At 41.8% G+C, this 20,867-nt stretch overlaps 2 protein-coding genes across 2 annotated transcripts; one reads left to right on the top strand and one right to left on the bottom strand.

The window, feature by feature from the left end:
* Nucleotides 1-249: 249 nt before the first annotated feature.
* On the bottom strand, nucleotides 250-8,276 carry LOC311341622 (uncharacterized protein; the record flags this gene model as incomplete). The annotated part of the gene is made up of 11 exons (XM_084466433.1): nucleotides 250-287; nucleotides 1,616-1,888; nucleotides 4,233-4,260; nucleotides 4,605-4,849; nucleotides 5,179-5,405; nucleotides 5,544-5,596; nucleotides 5,712-5,761; nucleotides 5,991-6,032; nucleotides 6,134-6,190; nucleotides 6,334-6,366; nucleotides 8,126-8,276. 11 exons carry the CDS (start codon nucleotides 8,274-8,276, stop codon nucleotides 250-252), a joined length of 1,197 nt encoding a protein of 398 aa, XP_084322559.1.
* Nucleotides 8,277-10,094: 1,818 nt separating this feature from the next.
* On the top strand, nucleotides 10,095-19,060 carry LOC311341769 (uncharacterized protein). Its single transcript, XM_084466570.1, has 13 exons — nucleotides 10,095-10,156; nucleotides 12,001-12,072; nucleotides 12,174-12,206; nucleotides 12,435-12,484; nucleotides 12,592-12,626; nucleotides 12,780-13,006; nucleotides 13,512-13,762; nucleotides 14,175-14,300; nucleotides 14,463-14,598; nucleotides 14,679-14,750; nucleotides 14,860-14,895; nucleotides 17,183-17,473; nucleotides 17,666-19,060. Exons 1-13 carry the CDS (start codon nucleotides 10,150-10,152, stop codon nucleotides 17,668-17,670), a joined length of 1,341 nt encoding a protein of 446 aa, XP_084322696.1. The 5' UTR covers nucleotides 10,095-10,149; the 3' UTR covers nucleotides 17,671-19,060.
* Nucleotides 19,061-20,867: the final 1,807 nt, after the last annotated feature.

Raw genomic sequence — 20,867 nt, 5'->3', positions numbered from 1 at the left:
TATCTAAAGCAATCACAAGCATTTATCTAATATGGGCGGGTTTGATACGATCACTGTACAGAGGAGCACCCAAGGTTCAGCCGTTGAGGAATTATCCTAAACAATGGAGATAGCTGCCGCTGATGTGTCACACGTTTTGGTGCTCTGATTGGTTGTTAGTCTATCCAATTGTGTCCAGTTTTGGCCCGTTAATAACAGCCCTTGGAAATCTAATATTTACTAAGAGGTTCCACACTACTATGCATTTGCTTAGTGGTCTGGCGGTATCAGGTTACCATTCATCATGTCTGAGGAAGCAAAAACAGAAAGGAAATGAGTCAACGCCTGAAGAATCATTTCACATCCCCCCAACTAGGCCTGGGCAATAAAACAATAAATGATCGTATCGTGATAGACTCTTGATCAATATCAATATAAAACATGTTAAATATATATCGATAAGAGACTGGACAACCAAATCTAGCAGCTAGGTTTGTTACACAAACACGCTTCCATACTTATTTACAATATTTGAGTGTTTTTCATTGTTAAACAGAAGTGTTTAAATCCATCATGATAATTCCTAGTCTTTTTAGGTCATTAAAATTATCAATAGTTATCGATATAGATCAATATGATCAAGTTATATCGTGATATGTCTCTCAGCCATATCGCCCAGGCCTAGCCCCAACCCTCCATCTTGTTTCACATCGTATCACTGAAGTGAGATTCGCTAGAAATATGCAACCTCATGGGGCATGGCGTCCCCTCTGTTGGGAGTATAGCTCTGGACGTTTAGTGTAGAGCTCCCTTTACACCAGGCACATAACGAATAAACAACATGAAAAGCAAGAACAACTGGGGGAAAAGGATTGCGTCCACTATTTACAGAGTTTACTATGCGAATATGTGCCATTTTCTAATAAGAATCACACCGGTGAAAAAAGCGGATGCATTTAACCTCATAAGGTAAGGACTTTGTGGTTTGACTCAAATCTAAATATGTATTTAGAATTTAAAATATAATGGAGCTTCACTTTTGAATCCAACTTGCAAGTGTAAAATAGTGTGGCTAACGGCAGTTGGCTGATGGGGGAAATGACTAGTGGAAGTGTCTCTGTTGGCTTTTTCGCGGTTGTAGGGGTTGCTTCCCTGTTCAATAACTAAAAGTAGGCCAATCGTTGGTATCCAAAACAAAACGGTTGTGATTCCACAGCACACCGCCATGTTATCAAAAGAATCCTATATTCATGTACCGCTCTGCAAGTAAACATTGGCTTATAGCACTGACCACTGTCCATATGATACATCAACTGATTTACTATCAGTACAGAAAATAATGTGAATGTAGTTTACTACTATGGATGCAATAGGACTGTGTGTGGACGTAAAACGTAATATTAGTACCGCCATTTTATACAACTTGTGACCAGGGAGATTAGTGACAAGGTGAACCACCATAAAGGTACCTGATTGTATTTGATTAAAACTGGATAATTCACAGTCTGAATCAGTCAAAAACCCAGCATAGATTCTAAATCACATATTTCATGATTTTTTTATTAGGCGGAAAACTCTAAACGAACCATCGCGTTCAACATGACAGGATCTGCAGACTGTGGGTGAAGAACGTTACCTCTCAATAACAGACGAGTCTCACACGGTAGGTCCTTCATGTCATTCAGACCTCTCCGCAGGTCCTGTGCTGTGGCCTCTCCTGGTATTCCGCACTTCCACCGCTCCAACATCTTCATTTTTTGCATGTTCACATCTGTTTCCCCTGCCTTGATGTCGTCCAGATCTGTGGTGCTCAGGTTCAAGTAGATGCCCACCCGCACCCACTCCTGTCCCAGTGTTTCGGCCACCTGCAGGAGCTGCTTACCGGTCAGAGCCTGCCCTTGGATTGTGTCTGGAAAATGGACACCATGGTAAATCTGATAAATACACTGGGAACATTTCCTACTAAGTTTCTACTCAAAGTGCAAGCAAACTTAAAATAAATAAAGAAATTAGTGTGATATTAACATTAAAGGTATTATATGTATTTTCTGCCACTAGCGGTTGCGTAATCAAAACAATACCAAAAACCGCCATTGCCGGTGAAAATTGATCTGATGTGTCTCGGGCGGAAATCATGTTCACAGACAAATTCATGTATTAAAGCTTATATTATTCACGTTACGTTTAGTCACCTTATGTAATTTTATTCTAATGAAATTTCCGCAAGTAACATAGCGTTAACTTGCTAACTTACCCATAGATGAGTTGTCTACTCAAACATTAGATAATGTTACATGTGGTAGCCCAGTGCTGTCAAAACAATCTTACTAAAAATGACTTTGAGCATGTTGAACGTTGTTGTAACTCCATAACATTATCATACACATTACAGTGTTTTACACAGAATTCGATTTTGTGATGGTTGCTGACCAAGAGGGTTGATTACAGCGATGTGATGGTAATCACCGGTATGGGTATGCGTATATCAGGCCTTCCTGCCCAGGAGAGGGTAGGACAGCAGCAAATCCTCTCTAGAGATTTTAATCTCTAGAGATTTTAATCTCTAGAGAGGAAATCTAGCGATTTTTAACCCCATTATCATTTTCCTGAGGGTCACCCCATGTTGAGGGAAGTAAAAAACCAGACGAAAATTGATTTGACGTAGCCAGAGATCTGCACTGGCTGCCGGCGCTACGGAATAGCTATAACGCTAACCTATGGGGGCAAGCTCTTTATCCGCTTTTGGGGCCTCTAATGCGCTCCCAGCCACTAGCCACAGTGGCTGTGCATCCGCGTGCATCTGTTCTGCTATCGGCTAGTAAGGGCTTTCTGGATATGTCAACTGGGTAATCTGAGGTGAGTGACTCCAGGCAAAAACACAAAGTTTATACTGTTTCTCCACACTATTTGAGAAACGAGCACAGTGGTGTCTCGTAAGGAACCAACTCGTGTTACATAGGTCTTGGAATGGTTTTCTGAATGTGTTTAGAGGCCCCAAAAGTGGATAAAGAGCTTGCCCCCATAGGTTAGTGTTATAGCTATTACGTAGCGCCGGTAGCCAGTGCAGATCTCTGGCTACGTCAAATAAATTTTCGTCTGGTTTTTTACTTCCCTCAACATGGGGTGACCCTCAGGAAAACGATAATGGGGTTAAAAATCTCAGGAGTTCTCCTTTTCATAACCTAGCTAAAATCCAAATAAACTGGAGACATCTCACGTTCAAAAGGTTCCTAATGGATTAAAATCGCTGTTTAGCATCCCAATATGCAACCAAATGTAACATACCTTTACCGTTAATAAAACTACAGATTTTTATGGTTTTGAACATTTTTGGAAACAATTTGGATAAAAATATATAACATAGATGTAGTCGTTTTTAGTTATTTAAATGCGTAAATGATACATATTAGGCCTTTAACATTAACAACTAGCTATGGCAAATAGTTTCTATGTAATAACGTAACATAGCAACTATTGTTACTAGCTAGTTGTTAATGTTAATTTATATCAATTATTTAATTGCATTAACACCTTCCAAGGCTCACCTGGCAACAAAGGATTGTTATTCGGCATTACTTCAAAACAGGACTTCTTTTTTTGGCCTGTGCTCTGCTCTGCTGAAGAGAAGGCGGATGTCATAGATAATAGATAACCTGTTAACAACAATGATCCAAAAAACACAGCACCACTAAGAAATGTGTGAAGTGATACCTTTCGTTCTTTTCCTTGGCCTTGGTACCTTCTTACCCGCCCAGTCCCCTAGGATTTGCCATGAAAAAGATCATCACATAGTCTTACGATGCAAACCATAAAAAACACAAAATTAAATTGTGTACTTTTGTTACCTTTTGTGATTTTAGCAGTCCATTTCTGTTCCAAGTCATAAGAGTCCATGAGAAACAATTCGAAAGTGAGAGGCTGATCGAAGACTGCTTCAAAGAAGCCCTTCCTCTCAATTGCCTTAGTGCGGAACTCTAGTTGCTGTTTTTTTTGCGAGCACACACACACACACACACACACACACACACACACACACATACACACATACACACACACACACACATACACACACACATACATTATGGACTGTAAAACACTTTTTCATTGCAGGATTATGTACATGCAAATGAGATTAAATGGGTCCAAAACACATACCGAAGGTATAATTTCCCCTTCTGGCTTGCTTGTGAGATGGTAGGCCTTCTCTTCCAGCGTACAGTCGACCGATTTGTAAATGCTGATCAATTTCTTACCGGAAGAGAGCACCTGTTCTTCAATAGCCTGCACACACAGGAACAGGATAATATGTGAGATGAGATTAATTTTCAAGATAGCAAATCTTGAAAAGGATTTAGACAGATGGAACCTCAAGATAGGATCTTCAACTGAGTTATAAAGCCTAGTCTACTCCACTCTAATTGCACCTAGCCTTACCCAGCCCAGCCTTGTCCAACCCAGTCTGGCCTAGACCAATCCAGTCAAGCCCATTGTACTCTAGTCTAGCCAGTTCTTGGCTAGCCCAGTCCAACCTAGCCAGTTCTTGAATAGCCCAGTCCAGCCTATTTTGATCTATCACCAGGACTCTTGTTCCATGACTGACTCATTGGTCCATTTGCCTCCCTCACCTTGATCTCAGACTTGTTGTTCAAGGCCATAAACACATGGAAGCAGAATTGTTCTTGATGGTCCTTGTAAACCAGCACCGCCCCGTGATGCTTCACCTGCAGACTGCTCTGAATGATGGGACCCACGGGAGAAAGTGAGGACACGCGCCATTTAACATGGCTCGCCGTGAAGTCCACCGTCGACTCAATGTTGCCATGTTGTTCATTAACATGCAGAACACTGAAGCTCAGCTCATGCTCAGGTCCTGTGGAAACGTTAGCATAACATAACATTATTCTAGCCTGTTGGGTAATGATAATGATAATAGCCAGTATGTACATAAAATATCATAATTCTGAGTAATTCATGCGAAAGTAAAATGTATGTAAATATCTGGAACATGTAACAGAAACAGAAATCCCACTATCAAAAGTCCCTCCCTCTCTCTCGCCAATAACTGTAATTTGGAGCATCCCGTTCAAGGCATTACGTCGTTGGATGAGAGCTCCTGGGAACGAGGTTACCAAAGCTGCCACACACACGGAGATTCAGTATTCGGCTCATTAATCCACCCCCCTCTTCTTATGTTCTCACCAGCAAGGCACAGAGAGTGTGGGAAATGGATAAACTTGAGCACAGATGGATCCTCGTTGACCACTTCCACATCATAAATCGATCCAGCAGGTCTCCAGGAGTTCTTGAGGAACTCAGAGAATTTGGACCAGGACCGGACCGAGTAGTGGACCAGAGCCTGCTCTGACACTTCAAACACCAGACCTGTAACTGAACATTCATAGGTCCCCTCGCCTTTCAGCTGTACCCTAACACACACACACACACACACACACACACACACACACACACACACACACACACACACACACACACATTACAAAAGAATCTGTTTGTGGTTGGGACCATATTATTCTGATAACCCCATGGGACCGAATGTCACTCACTTGAAGCTCCACTTAGAAATCTTCATTGGGGTAACCTTCTCATACTCAGGACTCTGTAAAAAAAAAAAAAGCAAAAGCAAACAATAAAGAGCAATAAAACTTATTAACTTTACTTTAAGGTAATTTATGTAATGTAAATAAAAAGGTATTTATTTGGTTGAAATTCACCTGCTGAGCTGCTTTACATTTTTCACAATGTGACTTGAAGTGCATCTCCTCTGTCAGGATAAATAATTACTGTCAGTAACAGAACCGACAGCATGTCCAGTGTAAGAGTAATGTGTACATTAAGCCCTCTAATAACAGTTGGCCTCATGATACACTGGCAGGCAGCATTCCTGGTTCAGTGATCCTGGATATATTTTTTTTAACAGAGTGAAATACTTCTGTTGTGAGATCACCTCGTCATTGAGACTCAAAGCTCAATGGAAGAGTGACACTGCTCACCTTCATCATCTTCATCATCTTCATCAATCTCAGCACCGGCATCTGGCAAAAAGACAAAACAAGAAGAGAGAGCAAGAAGGAGGTAGGGAGAAGCCTGGAGGTATGTAGTGTGAGAGAAGAACCAGAAGAACCACGACTCTTACCAGAATCAGAACAGTCCTCCTCTTCGTACCTGTCCACCACGGGCATGCTTGCTGTGTCTGCGGTGAGACTCTTCCCTGTGAAAGGGGGATAAAACAAACTCTGAAATGTCTGAAAGCACCTCCTCAACAAATCACAGGGAGTTTAGTTGAAAGCTCAATCCATGGCTTATTTCCATATATATCATATGTCATATACATACCTATATGACACCTTTCCACTTTTGATAGTAAATCTGTAACAACAAGACATTTTGCAGTTAGCAGTGATTGTTTTATTTTAGTTAATAGTTTCTGTAAGTCACTGTTACTTTAACTTAGCAGTGATTGGAGTGAGCAGTATTGGCCTAAATCAAAGAACAACAGTAGCAACCCTAATAACTTTATAGACACACACTGTTGCGTGTAGGGCAACTTCCCCTATGCGTTCACTATCGAGGCAAACAGCAGATCAGAGAAGTATTTTGAAGCATGCATGGGCAGCAGCGGAGCACACGGCATGCGTCACATTAGAAATGTATTTGATTCAACATCAAGCCAGCAAACCATTCATTACGTCAATGTCACCTAACACTATTGCCGCTTTTCCACCGACAGTACCAGCTCAACTCGCCACGACTTGGTTTGGTTCCAGGCACGTCACGTTTCCATCTAAAAAAGTACCTCTTCAACGTGGGCGGGTCGTAGAAAAGAACCTCTCCAACATGGGCGGATCGTCATTAGGTTTTAATCCCGGGAGACGGGATTCCCGAGAAATCTGAATCTGATCAAGACTATTTCCTGATTCCCGGGAAAGGTTATGATGGGAAATAAAATAAAATAAAAAGCGCAATGACTGCGCGTCTATTGTTGTCATACGATACAGGAATACATACAGAGCTGTCTTAAAGCTGTCAAAGATCATTACCTCAACAATGGAAAAGAAAAGTTAACTCGATGGCAGTTTCACACACAGTATGTAGACCTGCTATAAAACAGACGAGATGGTTAAAAAGAAAAAAGATTACTAAAGAACTCTATAATTTTTATTTACAAGATAAAAAAACTGGTGGCAATACCTTATAGAATTCAAGAGGCAAACAGTATATTCAGTTTTTTCTCTAAAAAAGAGATTTCAAAGGAAAGAAGAATGGAAAAGATAAAGAAAAAAAAAGAATAAAATAATAATAGTAATAAAAATAATAATAATAATAAAATAATGTTACAAAGTCCTAAGATAGTTTTATGACAAAGACGACTTGTCTTCCATAGTTTTGTGTCAATGTTGTCCAATATGAATCTACTTTAAATTATAACAAACTATTTTCCATTACGTGTGTGATTCAGATAAAGTTGTGCAAACAAACAGGGTTGGTAGGGAGGGCATGGTCTCATCCTGATGGTGGAAAGGAATGGCAGCAAAATTACACAGGGTTATTACAAATGTGCAATTAGAATGAAAGAAGTTTCTTCTACAATGGAAGAAGTAAGGGAAGAGATCAAGGGTGGGAAAGTGATTGAAGCCAAAAGACTGCAAACTAATAAAAGTGGAGTTAAACAAAATAGCTCATCAGTGCTGCTTGTTTTTGATAATTCAATGCCTTCTGAGATCCATATTGGTTGGTTAAACTACAAAGTAAGTAAGGGAGTAAGTAAGGGAGTACGTTCCTCAACCTTTGAGGTGTTTCAAATGCCAGAGAATGGGACATACAGCTCAACAATGCAAATGGAGGCAGAGGTGTGCAAAATGTGGAGGGGAGCACGAGTATGGTGAATGCAATAAAGCCAAACCTAAACCTAAATGCTGTAATTGTGGACGGGAGCGTTGTGCGCTAAAAGCTGTTAATGCAAGTGAAAGCAAGCACACAAGGAAAAATGAGTGCGTTCAAAAAATCTGTGGAAATGTTACTCTGAGTGATATTGTGCCCCAGCGGTCAGGCCTGAGGAAACTCCAACCAGGAAAGTCAGCCCTCCTGAGAAGACGTGCGGTCATAAGTGCATAAGTTCAGAAGATACCATGCTGGTTAACAAAAAGAGCTTTGTAGCCTTCACATGCAAAGTTGTTAATGTGGCAGTACGGCAAGAAAAGAAAAGTGACAGAATCAAGGTAGTGGTAGAAGCTGCAGAGTTTTTGGGCCTTAAAGAACTGAAAGCTGAAGATATTCATGCTTGTGTTTAGCCATTTGACCATGTTTAGGTCAAATAATGATGGAGGGTCTCTAAATGATGGTTGATATAATAGTGCAGTGGAATGCTAGAAGCTTGATTGCAAATGGTCAAGAATTTAAGAGGTTTATAGAAGTAGCAGAAGTCAGACCTGATATTGTTTGCATTCAGGAAACCTGATTTTGACCTCATCTTGATTTCATTTTACCTGGGTGTTACGAACTGACATATACCGGACCAAATAACACGTAGGCTGAAGACCAAGGGCTGCAGCCTGCGTTGGAAAGCAATCAGTCAGTTAAGTTCAGCAATGTCACAACACGCGACTGAACTAGAAAAAGAAAAGTAAACAAAATGGTTAACATGTGTAACAGTTCTTTTAACACACACCTTAGCATACAATTTATTTACAATGATGCGCGAACATATATAGGCCTACCCGCGACAGGGAATCTGAAACCACATTATCGCGCCAGCAGCATGAGTGCGCGTCTATTGTTGTCATAAGATAACGTTGATGGAGGCGAAAGAATGAGATACAAGAATACAAGAATAAGAATAGGACATAGGCCTACAGGACTAAATAAATGTTTATTTTTATTAGGGAAAAGTGGAACGGATGGGTGTGAATGTGGAAAAACAAACTGTGGAACATGTAGGCCTAGATGTGTTAGAGATACACGGAGGAGAGAATGAGGTTGGCTGGTAAATTGCAGAGAGCAGGAAGAGTGTGGAGTCTGGAAGGCGAATCGAGACAGGATTATTTAAAATAATTTAGTATTTATATAGGAAAATACATAAATGCTGTTGTTACATACATCCGATACAGTTGGCGGCGGTATGCACCAAGAAAGCTATGGTTTCGGATTAGGATAACCCTAAACCTAACCCTAACAAATTACTAAAAACAAGATACGAGAGCAAAAGCTGTCTAGCAGGCTGTAAGAAGCTAGCGCTGTATGTGCTCTGCTCCCCCTGCCTCCTCTTCCACCCTGACGCGCGGAACGACAGCACTGCGCGGGTAGGCTATGTGATAACTTATTTTACTTTTGTAAGCCAATACTTTCAAGGTCAGTCAATAAATACTTGATTTAATATGCTGCCCCTGACTTTATGTTGTTGCCGGACATATTTTCTCCTGTTTAACTATTTTACATCATACAACATTAGATTCATGTTAATAATTAATTGTGGCGTACACCATTTTTGTTTATGGAGCTGCCATCTAGTGGACACAGGAAGGATCTTTGTATGAGTTGATCATCTAGCAACAAGTTGATACTGTCTTGCTTGATGCACCTATTGAATGGGTCACCTTAATCATTATCAGAAAAATAGCCCCACCTGAGACTTTTTTCAGGAGCCGCCACTGCTCTCTGGGTAGGACTATACCCCACTCTCTGGGTAGGACTACCCCACTCTCTGGGTAGGACTACCCCACTCTCTGGGTAGGACTACCCCACTCAGCCTCTCTGGGTAGGACTACCCCACTCAGCTTCACTGGGTAGGACTACCTAGCGGTTATGGATCTCATTTCCATACGTCCATACTAAACATTATTATTATTATTATTATTATTATTATTATTATTATTAGCAGCAGCAGTGGTGATTTTAGACTCGTTTTAGGGCTGCTCAAGCACACCTACATTTTATTTCAGCACCCCTACAAAAATATAGTTAAATTATATAATATTTTCCAATATAATTTTATAAGAAGAAGGGGGAGAGCATTTTATGGCGCAGTTTAAAGTGGGAACTTTGATGGAAAGCCTGCAACACAGCGGAAGTAGCGGTGAAAACGAAAGTAAATGGCTACTGGTTGATATCGCATATTCTGAATTAGTCACGTAGCCTTCACGTTTACTGCAAACCATGGAAGGTAAGCAGAGTTTATCTCGGAATACCTTTGGACTTTGTAACATTGTGGTGTACCTTTTATGAGGCTACTATAGGACGTGATATGCGCATCGGTTTTAGAAGTATTGCGATCGATCAGTGTGGTCAGAGTTTAGTTGTAGGGCCTACTGTAGTGGTCGGTCTGTGCTATTGAACATGACTAAATGAGGAGCTCTTTTCCAAAACGCGATAAACGCCAAATTAAAAAAAAAATAGTTTTTCATGCCATTTTGCTGTACACTGAACCTATTCACTGCGCCATCAACGTTTAATGCCAAATCGCTATATGTCCTTGTTTAAAATGTAGTCTACCGCAAGATGCCGTTTTTTTTACAAACCGCGACAAGCGCCAAACCTATTTTTTGCCAAAATGCGATATGTCCGTCAACCTCGCGTGTGAGGCTGCGGGACATCGTCGCGGACAGCGGGACCACGTCGCGTGTGGGGCCGAAATAGTTCACATTGTCGGACTAGGGAGAGCAGAGAGTGGCCCAGAGAGTGGAGGTCTGGTGGAGGGCAGCGGGACCACGTAGCGTGTGAGGTGTAAATGCGTTTATGTGTGTGCAAATGTTATTAGACGCTCCGCGGTTCCGGGGGGGGGGGGGGGGGGGGGGGCTTGGGTTAGAGGTGTTGCTCAGCAAGGGTTAGGGTTCATGCATTTGCATTTATTTGATTTATATTAATTTAGGCCTATAGTAGGCCTATGAGATGAGTCCCTGATATCGTATGTTGGATGTTCTCTTGTTAAAAAAAAAAAAAAATGATGTGGATTTATAGCGTTTTGGAAAAAATATAAATTGACTTATTACGAATTAATAATCAACAATATTGTTGTTTGATTTAAAAATCATTGTGCAACGTGTCCAGACTGGGCCAACAAACCATTTTAAAAAGATCAATTAAATATTAACAAAATATGTGGGTCTAGGTAGAAAATGTCATTTTCCTGAAAACCATTCAAATGGATTTATAGCGTTTTGGAAAAGAGCTCCTCAAATATGGACTGAGTTCAGATCCAGTGTCCTTGTGTTCTGTAGACTCCTGATGTAACTCCTGTAGTTCATGTTTATCTCCTCACTGTCTGTGGTATCAGGAGTTCACTTACACACTGAACTCTGTTTTGTGACTTGTCCAATTCTACAAAAAATACAATGTATAATTGATAACCATAGGCCTATTGTGATATGAGTACTATTCTGGCTGCGTTTCAGTAGTCGGACTGTATCGAGTGGACTCGCGTTTCCTGCATATTGTTCTGCACACCATACAGAGATGATCTACAGTAGGAAGGGAGGTATACCTAGACTGGGTAGCCCCGCCCATTCTGCCGGCGATTTGAGTTCGCCCTGCAGAAGGGTCTGGAGAAGAGCTCTTCTCCAGAGACCCAGAGCAATGTATTGCTCTTCTCCAGACCCTTCTCTCTAGTTTCGAGCCAATCACCAAGCTGGCTTTTCCCCCTGGCTATTGGCTGGTTTAACACAATGACGACGCCAAGCAGCCAATTGCGTACACGGTCAATTTAACTCTGCCCGTTGATCACTCCTCTTGTGCTGAAGAAAATGACAGCAGCTTCCCCACTAGCCAGGCTAAGGTAGCCCTATTATACCCTCTACCTGAGGTAGAACCAAACACAACGCTCTTAGAATCTCCACCAAGGTCTTCTACTACTTGAAACTGATTCTTTACATACAAATATTTGTCTGCAAAAGTAGATAAATTGATAGATGTGGTGATTGATAGATTAAAAAAATACATTTGTAAAATACTTGTAAACACTTGTAAAATAAAGAGTTGATAAGTAACATGCCTCTCTCTCTCTCTCACAAGACACAGCATGTAGGTGGCCCATGGTGCGCTGGCCTGAAGTGAAGGGCGCTTCTGATTCTGATTCTGATTCTGGTAAGAGTCGTGGTTCTTCTGGTTCTTCACTCATGCTACATACCTCCAGGCTTCTCCATACCTCCATCTGGCTCTCTCTTCTTGTTTTGTCTTTTTGCCAGATGCCAGTGCTGAGACTGATGAAGATTATGAAGGTGAGCAGTGTCACTCTTCCATTGAGCTTTGAGTCTCAATGACAAGGTGATCTGACAACAGAAGTATTTCACTCTGTTAAAGAAATATATCCAGGATCACTGAACCAGGAATGCTGCCTGCCAGTGTATCATGAGGCCAGCTGTCATTGGAGGGCTTAATGTACACATTACTCCTACACTGGACATGCTGTCGGTTCTGTTACTGACAATAATTATTTATCCTGACAGAGGAGATGCACTTCAAGTCACAGCATGAAAAATGTAAAGCAGCTCAGCAGGTGAAATTCAACAAAATATTTACCTTCACATTTACATTACATAAATTACCTTAAAGTTAGGTTGTATTGCTCTTTATTGTCTTTATTCTGCTTTTTTTTATGTGAAGGTTACCCCAAGAAAGATTTCTAAGTGGAGCTTCGAGTGAGTGACATTCGGTCCTGACATCAGTCCCATGGGGTTATATGGTCCCAACCACAACATTAAACAGATTATGTTTTAATGTGTGTGTGTGTGTGTGTGTGTGTGTGTGTGTGTGTGTGTGTGTGTGTGTGTGTGTGTGTGTGTGTGTGTTAGGGTACAGCTGGAAGGCAAGGGGACCTATGAGTGTTCAGTTACAGGTCTGGTGTTTGAAGTGTCGGAGCAGGCTCTGGTCCGCTACTCGGTCCTGTCCTGGTTCAAATTCTCTGGGTTCCTCAAGGACTCGTGGAGACCTGCTGGATCGATTTATGATGTGGATGTGGTCAACAAGGATCCATCTGTGCTCAAGTTTATCCATTTCCCACACTCTCTGTGCCTTCCTGGTAAGAACACACTCTGACTGTGGGGTGGGGGGATTCGTAGGCCGAAATCTCTGTGTGCATGGCAGTTTTGGCAGTGTTTTGTTGACCAACCATTCTGGTAATTTCTTGGTTTCAAATTGGGCTGACTCACGCAGCTCACATTAACTTTTAATTCTCAATATTTGGTTTGGAGTTTTTAATGAAAAATGTTTTTATTGAATTTAATGTAAAAAAATACAAATGAGGCAAAGTAATGACGTTGATGTTTTTAATATTTCTTTATTACCATGGAACTTTGAAGGACGTTCCATCACAAGGCTCCCAGTTTAGTTTTCCTCTTGTTTTCACATTTTACAAGATCCCTGCTTATTTTTAAAATGCAATCTGGATTAGAAAATCATCTCTACAACAACTTGTAATATAATGTTTACTGTTTTACTTTCACATGAGTCTTATGAGTCTATGTACATACTGGCTATTAAAATTTCCCAACAGGCTTGAATAATGTAATGTAACGTTTCCACAGAGCCTGAGCATGATCTGAGCTTCAGTGTTCTGCATGTAAAGGAACGCCATGCCGACATTGAGTCGACGGTGGACTTCACGGCGAGCCATGTTAAATGGCGGGTGTCCTCGCTTTCTGAAGTGGGTCCAATCATTCCGAGCAGTCTGCAGGTGAAGCACCATGGGTTGGTGCTGGTTTACAAGGAGCGCAACAAATACCAACAATTCATCTTCTACGTGTTTTTGGCCTCGAACAACGTCTCTGAGATCCAGGTGATGAAGCAAAATGGACCAACAAGTCAGTAATGGAACGAGAGTCCCTGTGTGTTGATAAACAGATACATGGCTAGACGGACAGACTACACTAAACTGGGCTATGCTAAGATGAGCTAAGCTGTGCTAGACCAAGCTGGGATAAACTGGGCTAAACTAGGCTATAGGCTAAACTGGGAGAGACTAAAATAGGCTGGACTAGGCTAGCCTAGAATGCGCTAAATGAGACTGGGCTAGGCTGGACTGCACTAGGCTAGGCAACTCAGTTTAACATCCTCTCTTAGGTTCCATCTGTCTTTCTGTTTCTGTGATCTGCTATCTTGAAAATAACCCACATCTCCCATATTGATACCTCCCTCTTCCTCTTACTCTCTACCATTTGTTCCTGCACATCTTGTTCCTGTGTGTGCAGGCTATTGAAGAACAGGTGCTCTCTTCTCATAAGATATTGATCAAGATTGACAAATCGGCCACCTGTAGGCTGGAAGAGAAGTTCCACTGCCTCACAAGCGAGCCGAAAGGGCAAATTGAACCCCGGGTATGTATTGTGAACCAATTTATTCTCGTTTACATGTGCCTAAACCGGCAATGAAAAAGTTGTCATTTAATATTCAAATAGAAAGATAATTTATAAATATCTAACTGTGTGTGTGTGTGTGTGTGTGTGTGTGTGTGTGTGTGCGTGTGTGTGTGTGTGCAGAAACTAGAATTTGTTACCAAATTGTTAGCGTGTAAGGGCTTTTTTGAAGTACGCTTCGGTGAGGGTCCTCCTTTCGAATTGTTTCTCAAGGACTCGGACTGTGATGAACCTTTGTGGTCTGCTACAATCAGAGAAGGTAACCAATGGACACAACTGGAATTGTTTTTGTGGTTTGCATCATGAGACTCTGACGATCCTTTCTATGGCAAATTCTAGAGGATTGGAAATTCGTGAAGAAACCAAGTGTACACAAGAAGAAGACACGAGTGGCAAACATCAGACCGAGAGGTATACTTTCTTTGTGATGCTGTGTTCTTTGGGTCATTGTTGGTGTTTCATTCAGATAGTGGCATTATTAGGCACGTTGAATCAGCCATAACATCCCCCTTCTCTTCAGGAGAGCAGAGCCAAGGACGAAAGAGCAGTCCGTCAGGTGAGCCATGGAAGATGTTAATGTCTAAACTATTAAATGTTGTGTTGGATCGAGCCAAAACATATTCATTAAATATACTGTTGTTGACCAGTAATCAATGTATTGTTAAGTTGAAACAAGGATTAAAGAAGTGATATTGGTTTACTATTGGCCTACAGCCTGCAATTAAAAGATTCAAACTAATGGAAGACGAAAAGTGTAAAGATACCAGCAAGTCATATTATTCAAATTCAACCGATGGAAATAGTATTATTGTCTAAACTAAATTGTTGTTGATGGTTTATCTGCACGCATGAAACACACATCATAGAAAAAGTCCTTAACGCTAATTCCTTAAATTAGCCTTTTGGAAGTGCGTGAGGGAAAAACTAAAGTCAAGTGAATCGGCACAAAGCCACGTTACTATAAACTATGGGAGGTGAGCTGTGTCCACCTTGCTGCACGAGGGACAAACAATATTTAAATGTACGATCAGGGTCGATTAACGGTTTTATATTTACCCCAATAAAGAAGAGTTTAATTAATCAACTCTCGTGACTGCACACCATCATTAGGTATTCAGAGTATCTGTTGATACCTATGGTTATTTAATATTGCCTTTTGATTCCAGGGGAGCTTCAAGGGATCCGTTCTAAATTTGTGCAGAGAGTTTCCGACCCAGTTATCAAAGGTCTCCTGGACGACCTTTTGCAGCAGGGGTTCAATACTACTGCGTTTACATGACACTCAAGAAAGTCGAATTATTGGCTTAGTCCAACTATGATTGGATTATTAAGATAAATGTATACACCTTAGTCGAGCTAAAATCTAATCGGGTTACTCATAGTCGAATTAAGACCCCTAGATAATGCAATTCATAGTCGAGTTAAGCGTGCATGTACAGAGTCGAATTGGATTATACGTTGAATTGCGTTCTGCGCATGCTCGAGATCTTTTCGTGTTGTTGTTGTCGCCATCAGAAAACGAGAAACTGCGATTTATTTAAAAAGGTGGCGCAGAAGATGGAGGAAGCCGGTGAATGTAGTTACCCCTATAAGAATTGTGTCCCGGCCGCGGGAGCGCTCATGGCATGCATTCATTACTGTGCGTTCACACCAAAAGACACATTTTTCGCCTGTTCGCACAAACAGGCGAATGTTGTCGCGCAACAAATCTAAATCTGTCGCTGTGCATTTACTGTGTGTTCACACCTCACATTGAAACGTGTCGCGGGGCGAATTTTGTCGCTGAGTGATCTGCCCGCCAACGGTCCTTTATGCCAATTCATTCTCATCAACCATGGCCGAGATAACCACCATTGCATGTCTTTACCTGTTGTGGAAGAGGGAGAGATGTCGGAATGCCCGTTGTTTATGGGTTAATAATATAATCTGGAGGCGCACACAGCTTTGTGCCGTGATATTATATATATCGTATATATTATATTATATAGATATTTATATATTATATATAGAGCTCCGGGAGTCGCAAACGGCAACAATCACTTTCTCCTCCAAGCTGCGGTTCACTGCGGAGTGCAGAGAACGGTTGGCCCGGCCAGTTGAACTCTGATTGGCTATTTTACGTTACTTCACCCACGTTACCCACAGGGAGTGAACGCTGATTGGCTGTCTCACGCGAATGCCGCGGAGAAGTTGAAATATTTCAACTTCTGCAAAATTTGTCACGCATTTGCGCTGCAAATCTCGTTCACTTCGGGTCCATATCATTTCTCCGACGCTCCATTGTTCCGACCTCTCGGTCGTATGCGGACTCCTCTGCCGGCAGAGCAGCCGGAGGAGTCCGCATACGACCGAGAGGCATGACACGCTTCGGCCAATGAATTGATTTACTCACCGCCATGTATACCCAGACAATTGCAGTTGTCCAATTGCGGAGCATAGTCGAACTATGGCTTTAATCGGATTAAGCTGTGCATGTAAACGTCAGTACGTTTACATGCACAGCTTAATCACTTAATAGTGATTCATTATCGTCCACTCGGGATTACATTTGTGTAGAATACAACTTCACGCTTGGAAGGATTTTGTGCACGGTTTTCATCGAAAGACTGACGATCCTTTTTCATAACCTAACACTTCGGGATGACAAGACGGTAGTAAAGCCAAAGAAACAAACAAGAGGTTAGTGTTTTGCTTAGTGGTGCTGTGTTCCTTGGCTCATTGGTGTTCTTCTAAAAATGCTGATTTGACCGGATACCTTTCATAGGCTTGTTACAGGTTTATAGACTCACTCTTACCCCTCACCTTACCCGTCTGTGTGTGGATTTTCTTTGTGTTTTTTCCAGACAGCAACAATAAAACCCGCACCGCAGGGCAGGCTCTGACCGAGCGGCAGCTCTTGAAGGTGGCCGAAACTCTGGGACAGGAGTGGGAGCAGGCGGCCATCCACCTGGAGCTGGAGGCTAAAGATCTGGACGACATCAAGGCAGAACATAGATCTGTGATCATGCAGAAGCAGAAGATGTTGCTCCTGTGGACGCGCCGAAGACCACCAGGAAAGGCCACAGCAAAGGACCTGCTGGAAGGTCTGAAAGACATGGAGGACCTACCGGTCGAGACTCGTCGGTTATTGACAGGTAACGTACCTCACCCACACACAGTGAACGTCTATTGGCTATACCCCCAACAGAGGGGACGCCACGCCCCATAATGTTGGATACTTCTAGTTACATTAGTTTGCTAAATCAGATTGCATTCAATATTATTTGTGTGGAGTTCAACTTTGTTTTTGTATGTGCACTAATTCCCTGTCTGTTTGAAATCATTAGAATAGTTACTTTGCAGATGCCATAGTGCAGTAGATGTCTCCGTCCAAAGAAAAGCCCTGAAGATTGACCAAAACAAGTGATAGGCCAACTGACCTGAAACTGTTTCTAAACTGTTTGTGCCACATTATAGAAACAAGAGATACAGAACTTTTTATTAGAATTATTTTTCATAGGCCAAGATGCAGTCTGAACAGAAGAGTTTTCAGTCTGCAGTCTTTTTCCAAATGTCTTGACCGTGTAAAGTAATTGTTGATATCATGTTTAGAATAGAATCCTCCTTCCTGGGCTAGTACATGTGTACTAAGCTGTCCCCCTCTGGTCAGGGTTAGGGTTAGGAATTTTGGTATGGTTGTTTGTGATCAAGGCATTATGGCAAAGAAAAAAAAAAAGTTTTGCCAGGCTTGACATTTTTTTTATAATCCACTACAACTAGCACAGGCTTTATTCAGGACTCTTTTTGATAGTTTCCCCAAGAGGCAGCTGGTAGTGTGTCAGTTTATTTGTATATATTATTTTAACATTGTCATGACTCATGACCACAGATGACTACAAAAAACATGTGATATCAGAAACGTACCGATAACCAGTATCAGGGTTTTCACCATAACATTAGCCTGAGCCAGGAATGTTCAGACGTGTTGTTGGGGGCAAAATAAAAATGTTTTGTGGAAAAGGCTGCTTTCTTGCTTCAAGTATAATACAGTATAATTCAAGTATAATAATTACATCACATTAATATAATTCAACTCCATTCTATAAATAATGTAACACATTACTGTAAGCTTTTGGGTCAACATTGACATTTCAGTGGATTCATGTGTAATATAATTGATTGTGGAGAACCAGACAATCAGAGCGGACAGGGCACGGTGTCTGATCGACATGGTGATCAAGAAGTGATTGATAGTATGAAAGAGAGGGATCCTGAATTATGTATCACCCTGGGTCTGATCTCTTCTCACTCATTGAAGTCATTTTAAAGAAAATGTCACTGCCAACTTTGTTTTGACAAGACATGCTGAAAAAGTAATTGTTGCCGTCATGTTCAGAATACATCCTCCTTCCTGTGCTAGTACATGTGTACTAAGCTGTTCCCCTCAGGTACCTCCTATATATCCAGGTATCGATAGGAATTTTGTAACCTTTTATTAAATACTGGTAGTATGGTTGTGATCACAGAGCTTGTAAAAGAAGATGACATTATGCCAAAGAAAATATATTTTTGCTTATCTTGAATAATCCACTGAATTTTATTCAGGTTGCATTTTTACATTTTCTTATCAGTTTTTTTTTTTTTAAATATATTATATGGATATAACCAAAATCCCACTTGCAGGGATTTCACCATAACATTAGCCTGACCCAGGAATGTTCAGACCTCTGTTCGGGGACAAAATAAAATGGTCAAACAAATTCTTTCTTGCTTCCATTGTTTCACATATTTCTACACACGACATGCCAACACATTTAATATCAATAAACTTTAGTAACAATCAAATCACTGTGGGAGTGTGTGTGGATGATGGCTGGTTTAAATAGCCTCACCTGGTGGAGTCTGATTTGACTCTGCAACAGGCTGCACACCTGTTGAATATTGAATAATCAATGTGCACAGGTTAAACCAGCCATCTCCACACACCACTCTGGATAACTACTGCATGGCAGGGGAGCACCCTTGCCATGTTTTCAACATCACCACCCTGCGTCCTTTGTCTGGAGGAGACCAAATCACCTAGGTGGAGTGTAGTATTAACGTTTGGTACAATCACATTAATATACCTCAACACCATGCAACCATCATCTCCAAGTCAAGGAACGTAAAACGTTTAACAAAGACAACGAGGACCATAGATCCATGAACTGGCACAGAGAAGACTTAACAACTGGAAATCTAGAATGACCCAACAAGGGAACAAAGGAAGTGAACTGGTATATATGGGGAGAGACTGGTGAGGGAATGAGGTGCAGGTGGGAAGATGGACAAGGAAGAAAGGTGAGGGGAATGAGGCGATTGCAGATGGGAGTGGCAGGATCTGTGAAGCAAGGGGAAGAGTCAGAGGACATCCGGGGGACAGGTGGAGAACAGCAACTAAAGGACATAGAGCCCGACTGGGAAGCTTCTGCTGCAGTGGGAGTCCCAGATGAGGTTGTTGGTTCCCTCGGTGCATCGCTGGAGTTCTTTCAGAGGTTGGTATCAGAACACCGGATTCAGGCTTCACAGAACCACCTGTAGTTCCAGAACAGACACCAGACAGACACCAGCCTGGACCCAATTCAGCCGTGCTTCTGTCAGAGAGTCAGAGAGCTCTTATTAGTCAGTATATAGTAGGTTGGAATGGCATATAGGCATGCAGAAATTTGAATTTGATTGATTCATTAATTATAATTATAATAATTAATATTATTAATAATAATTAATAATAATTAATATTGGCCCCACAGGGCCCTTTTTAATGTCCCCCCAAAAAAGCAAGGACCTATATATCAGCGCAAATAGCACACTTCCCAGTGTGACCAAGAGAGGTCGCTGCAGACACTTCCTAAAGAGATCCCATAAATGTGGAAGCAAATCACTGCCGTACGTCTACTGATACGTGTGGTCAAAATCATTATCAGGGTTGAAATGAACAATAACTTTGAGGTAAGCCGACCCAGCTGAATGGCTGGGTCAGCTTACCTCAAAGTTAAAGTTATGTATTGATCATTGTATTAGTTTGGAAGTCCAATCACCTCCAATGCATTTGGAGGTAATTGGACTTCATTGTGTTGAACAGGATGTGAGTGGGATGTAATTCTTTACAGGTTTGCAGTGGTGACTGTGGTCCTCAATTCTACCTCCTGCGAGTGTCTCCGTGGGGAGTACATGGGCCGCCACTCTGCTGCTTTGGTGAGTGGGGCAGAAGGACAATCACCTCTGGCATGCTCTGAGGAAGGGGCGGCTGACGGCAAGACATTTTGGAAGTGTGCCGATGGCAAAGTGTGTCACACCTTCCCTCATTTCTAAGCTCTCTGGGAATCAGGAACTGGTTTGTGGCTGGCTCCCTCAGGGATCCTGGGTGCCTCCCCCGGTGGTCTGGTAGGAGAAACAGACATCACTGAGGTGAAGTGCCCATTCCGTTGGAGGGACCATACGGTTGAGGATTCAATGCAGGAGAAGTCCTTCTACCTTCATCAGGAGGACGCCACCTGTCCGTACCTGGGA

This window comes from Micromesistius poutassou, assembly GCF_964030765.1.
Source record: "Micromesistius poutassou genome assembly, chromosome: 4".
NCBI lineage: Eukaryota > Metazoa > Chordata > Actinopteri > Gadiformes > Gadidae > Micromesistius > Micromesistius poutassou.
This window is presented reverse-complemented; position numbering and strand designations above follow the sequence as displayed.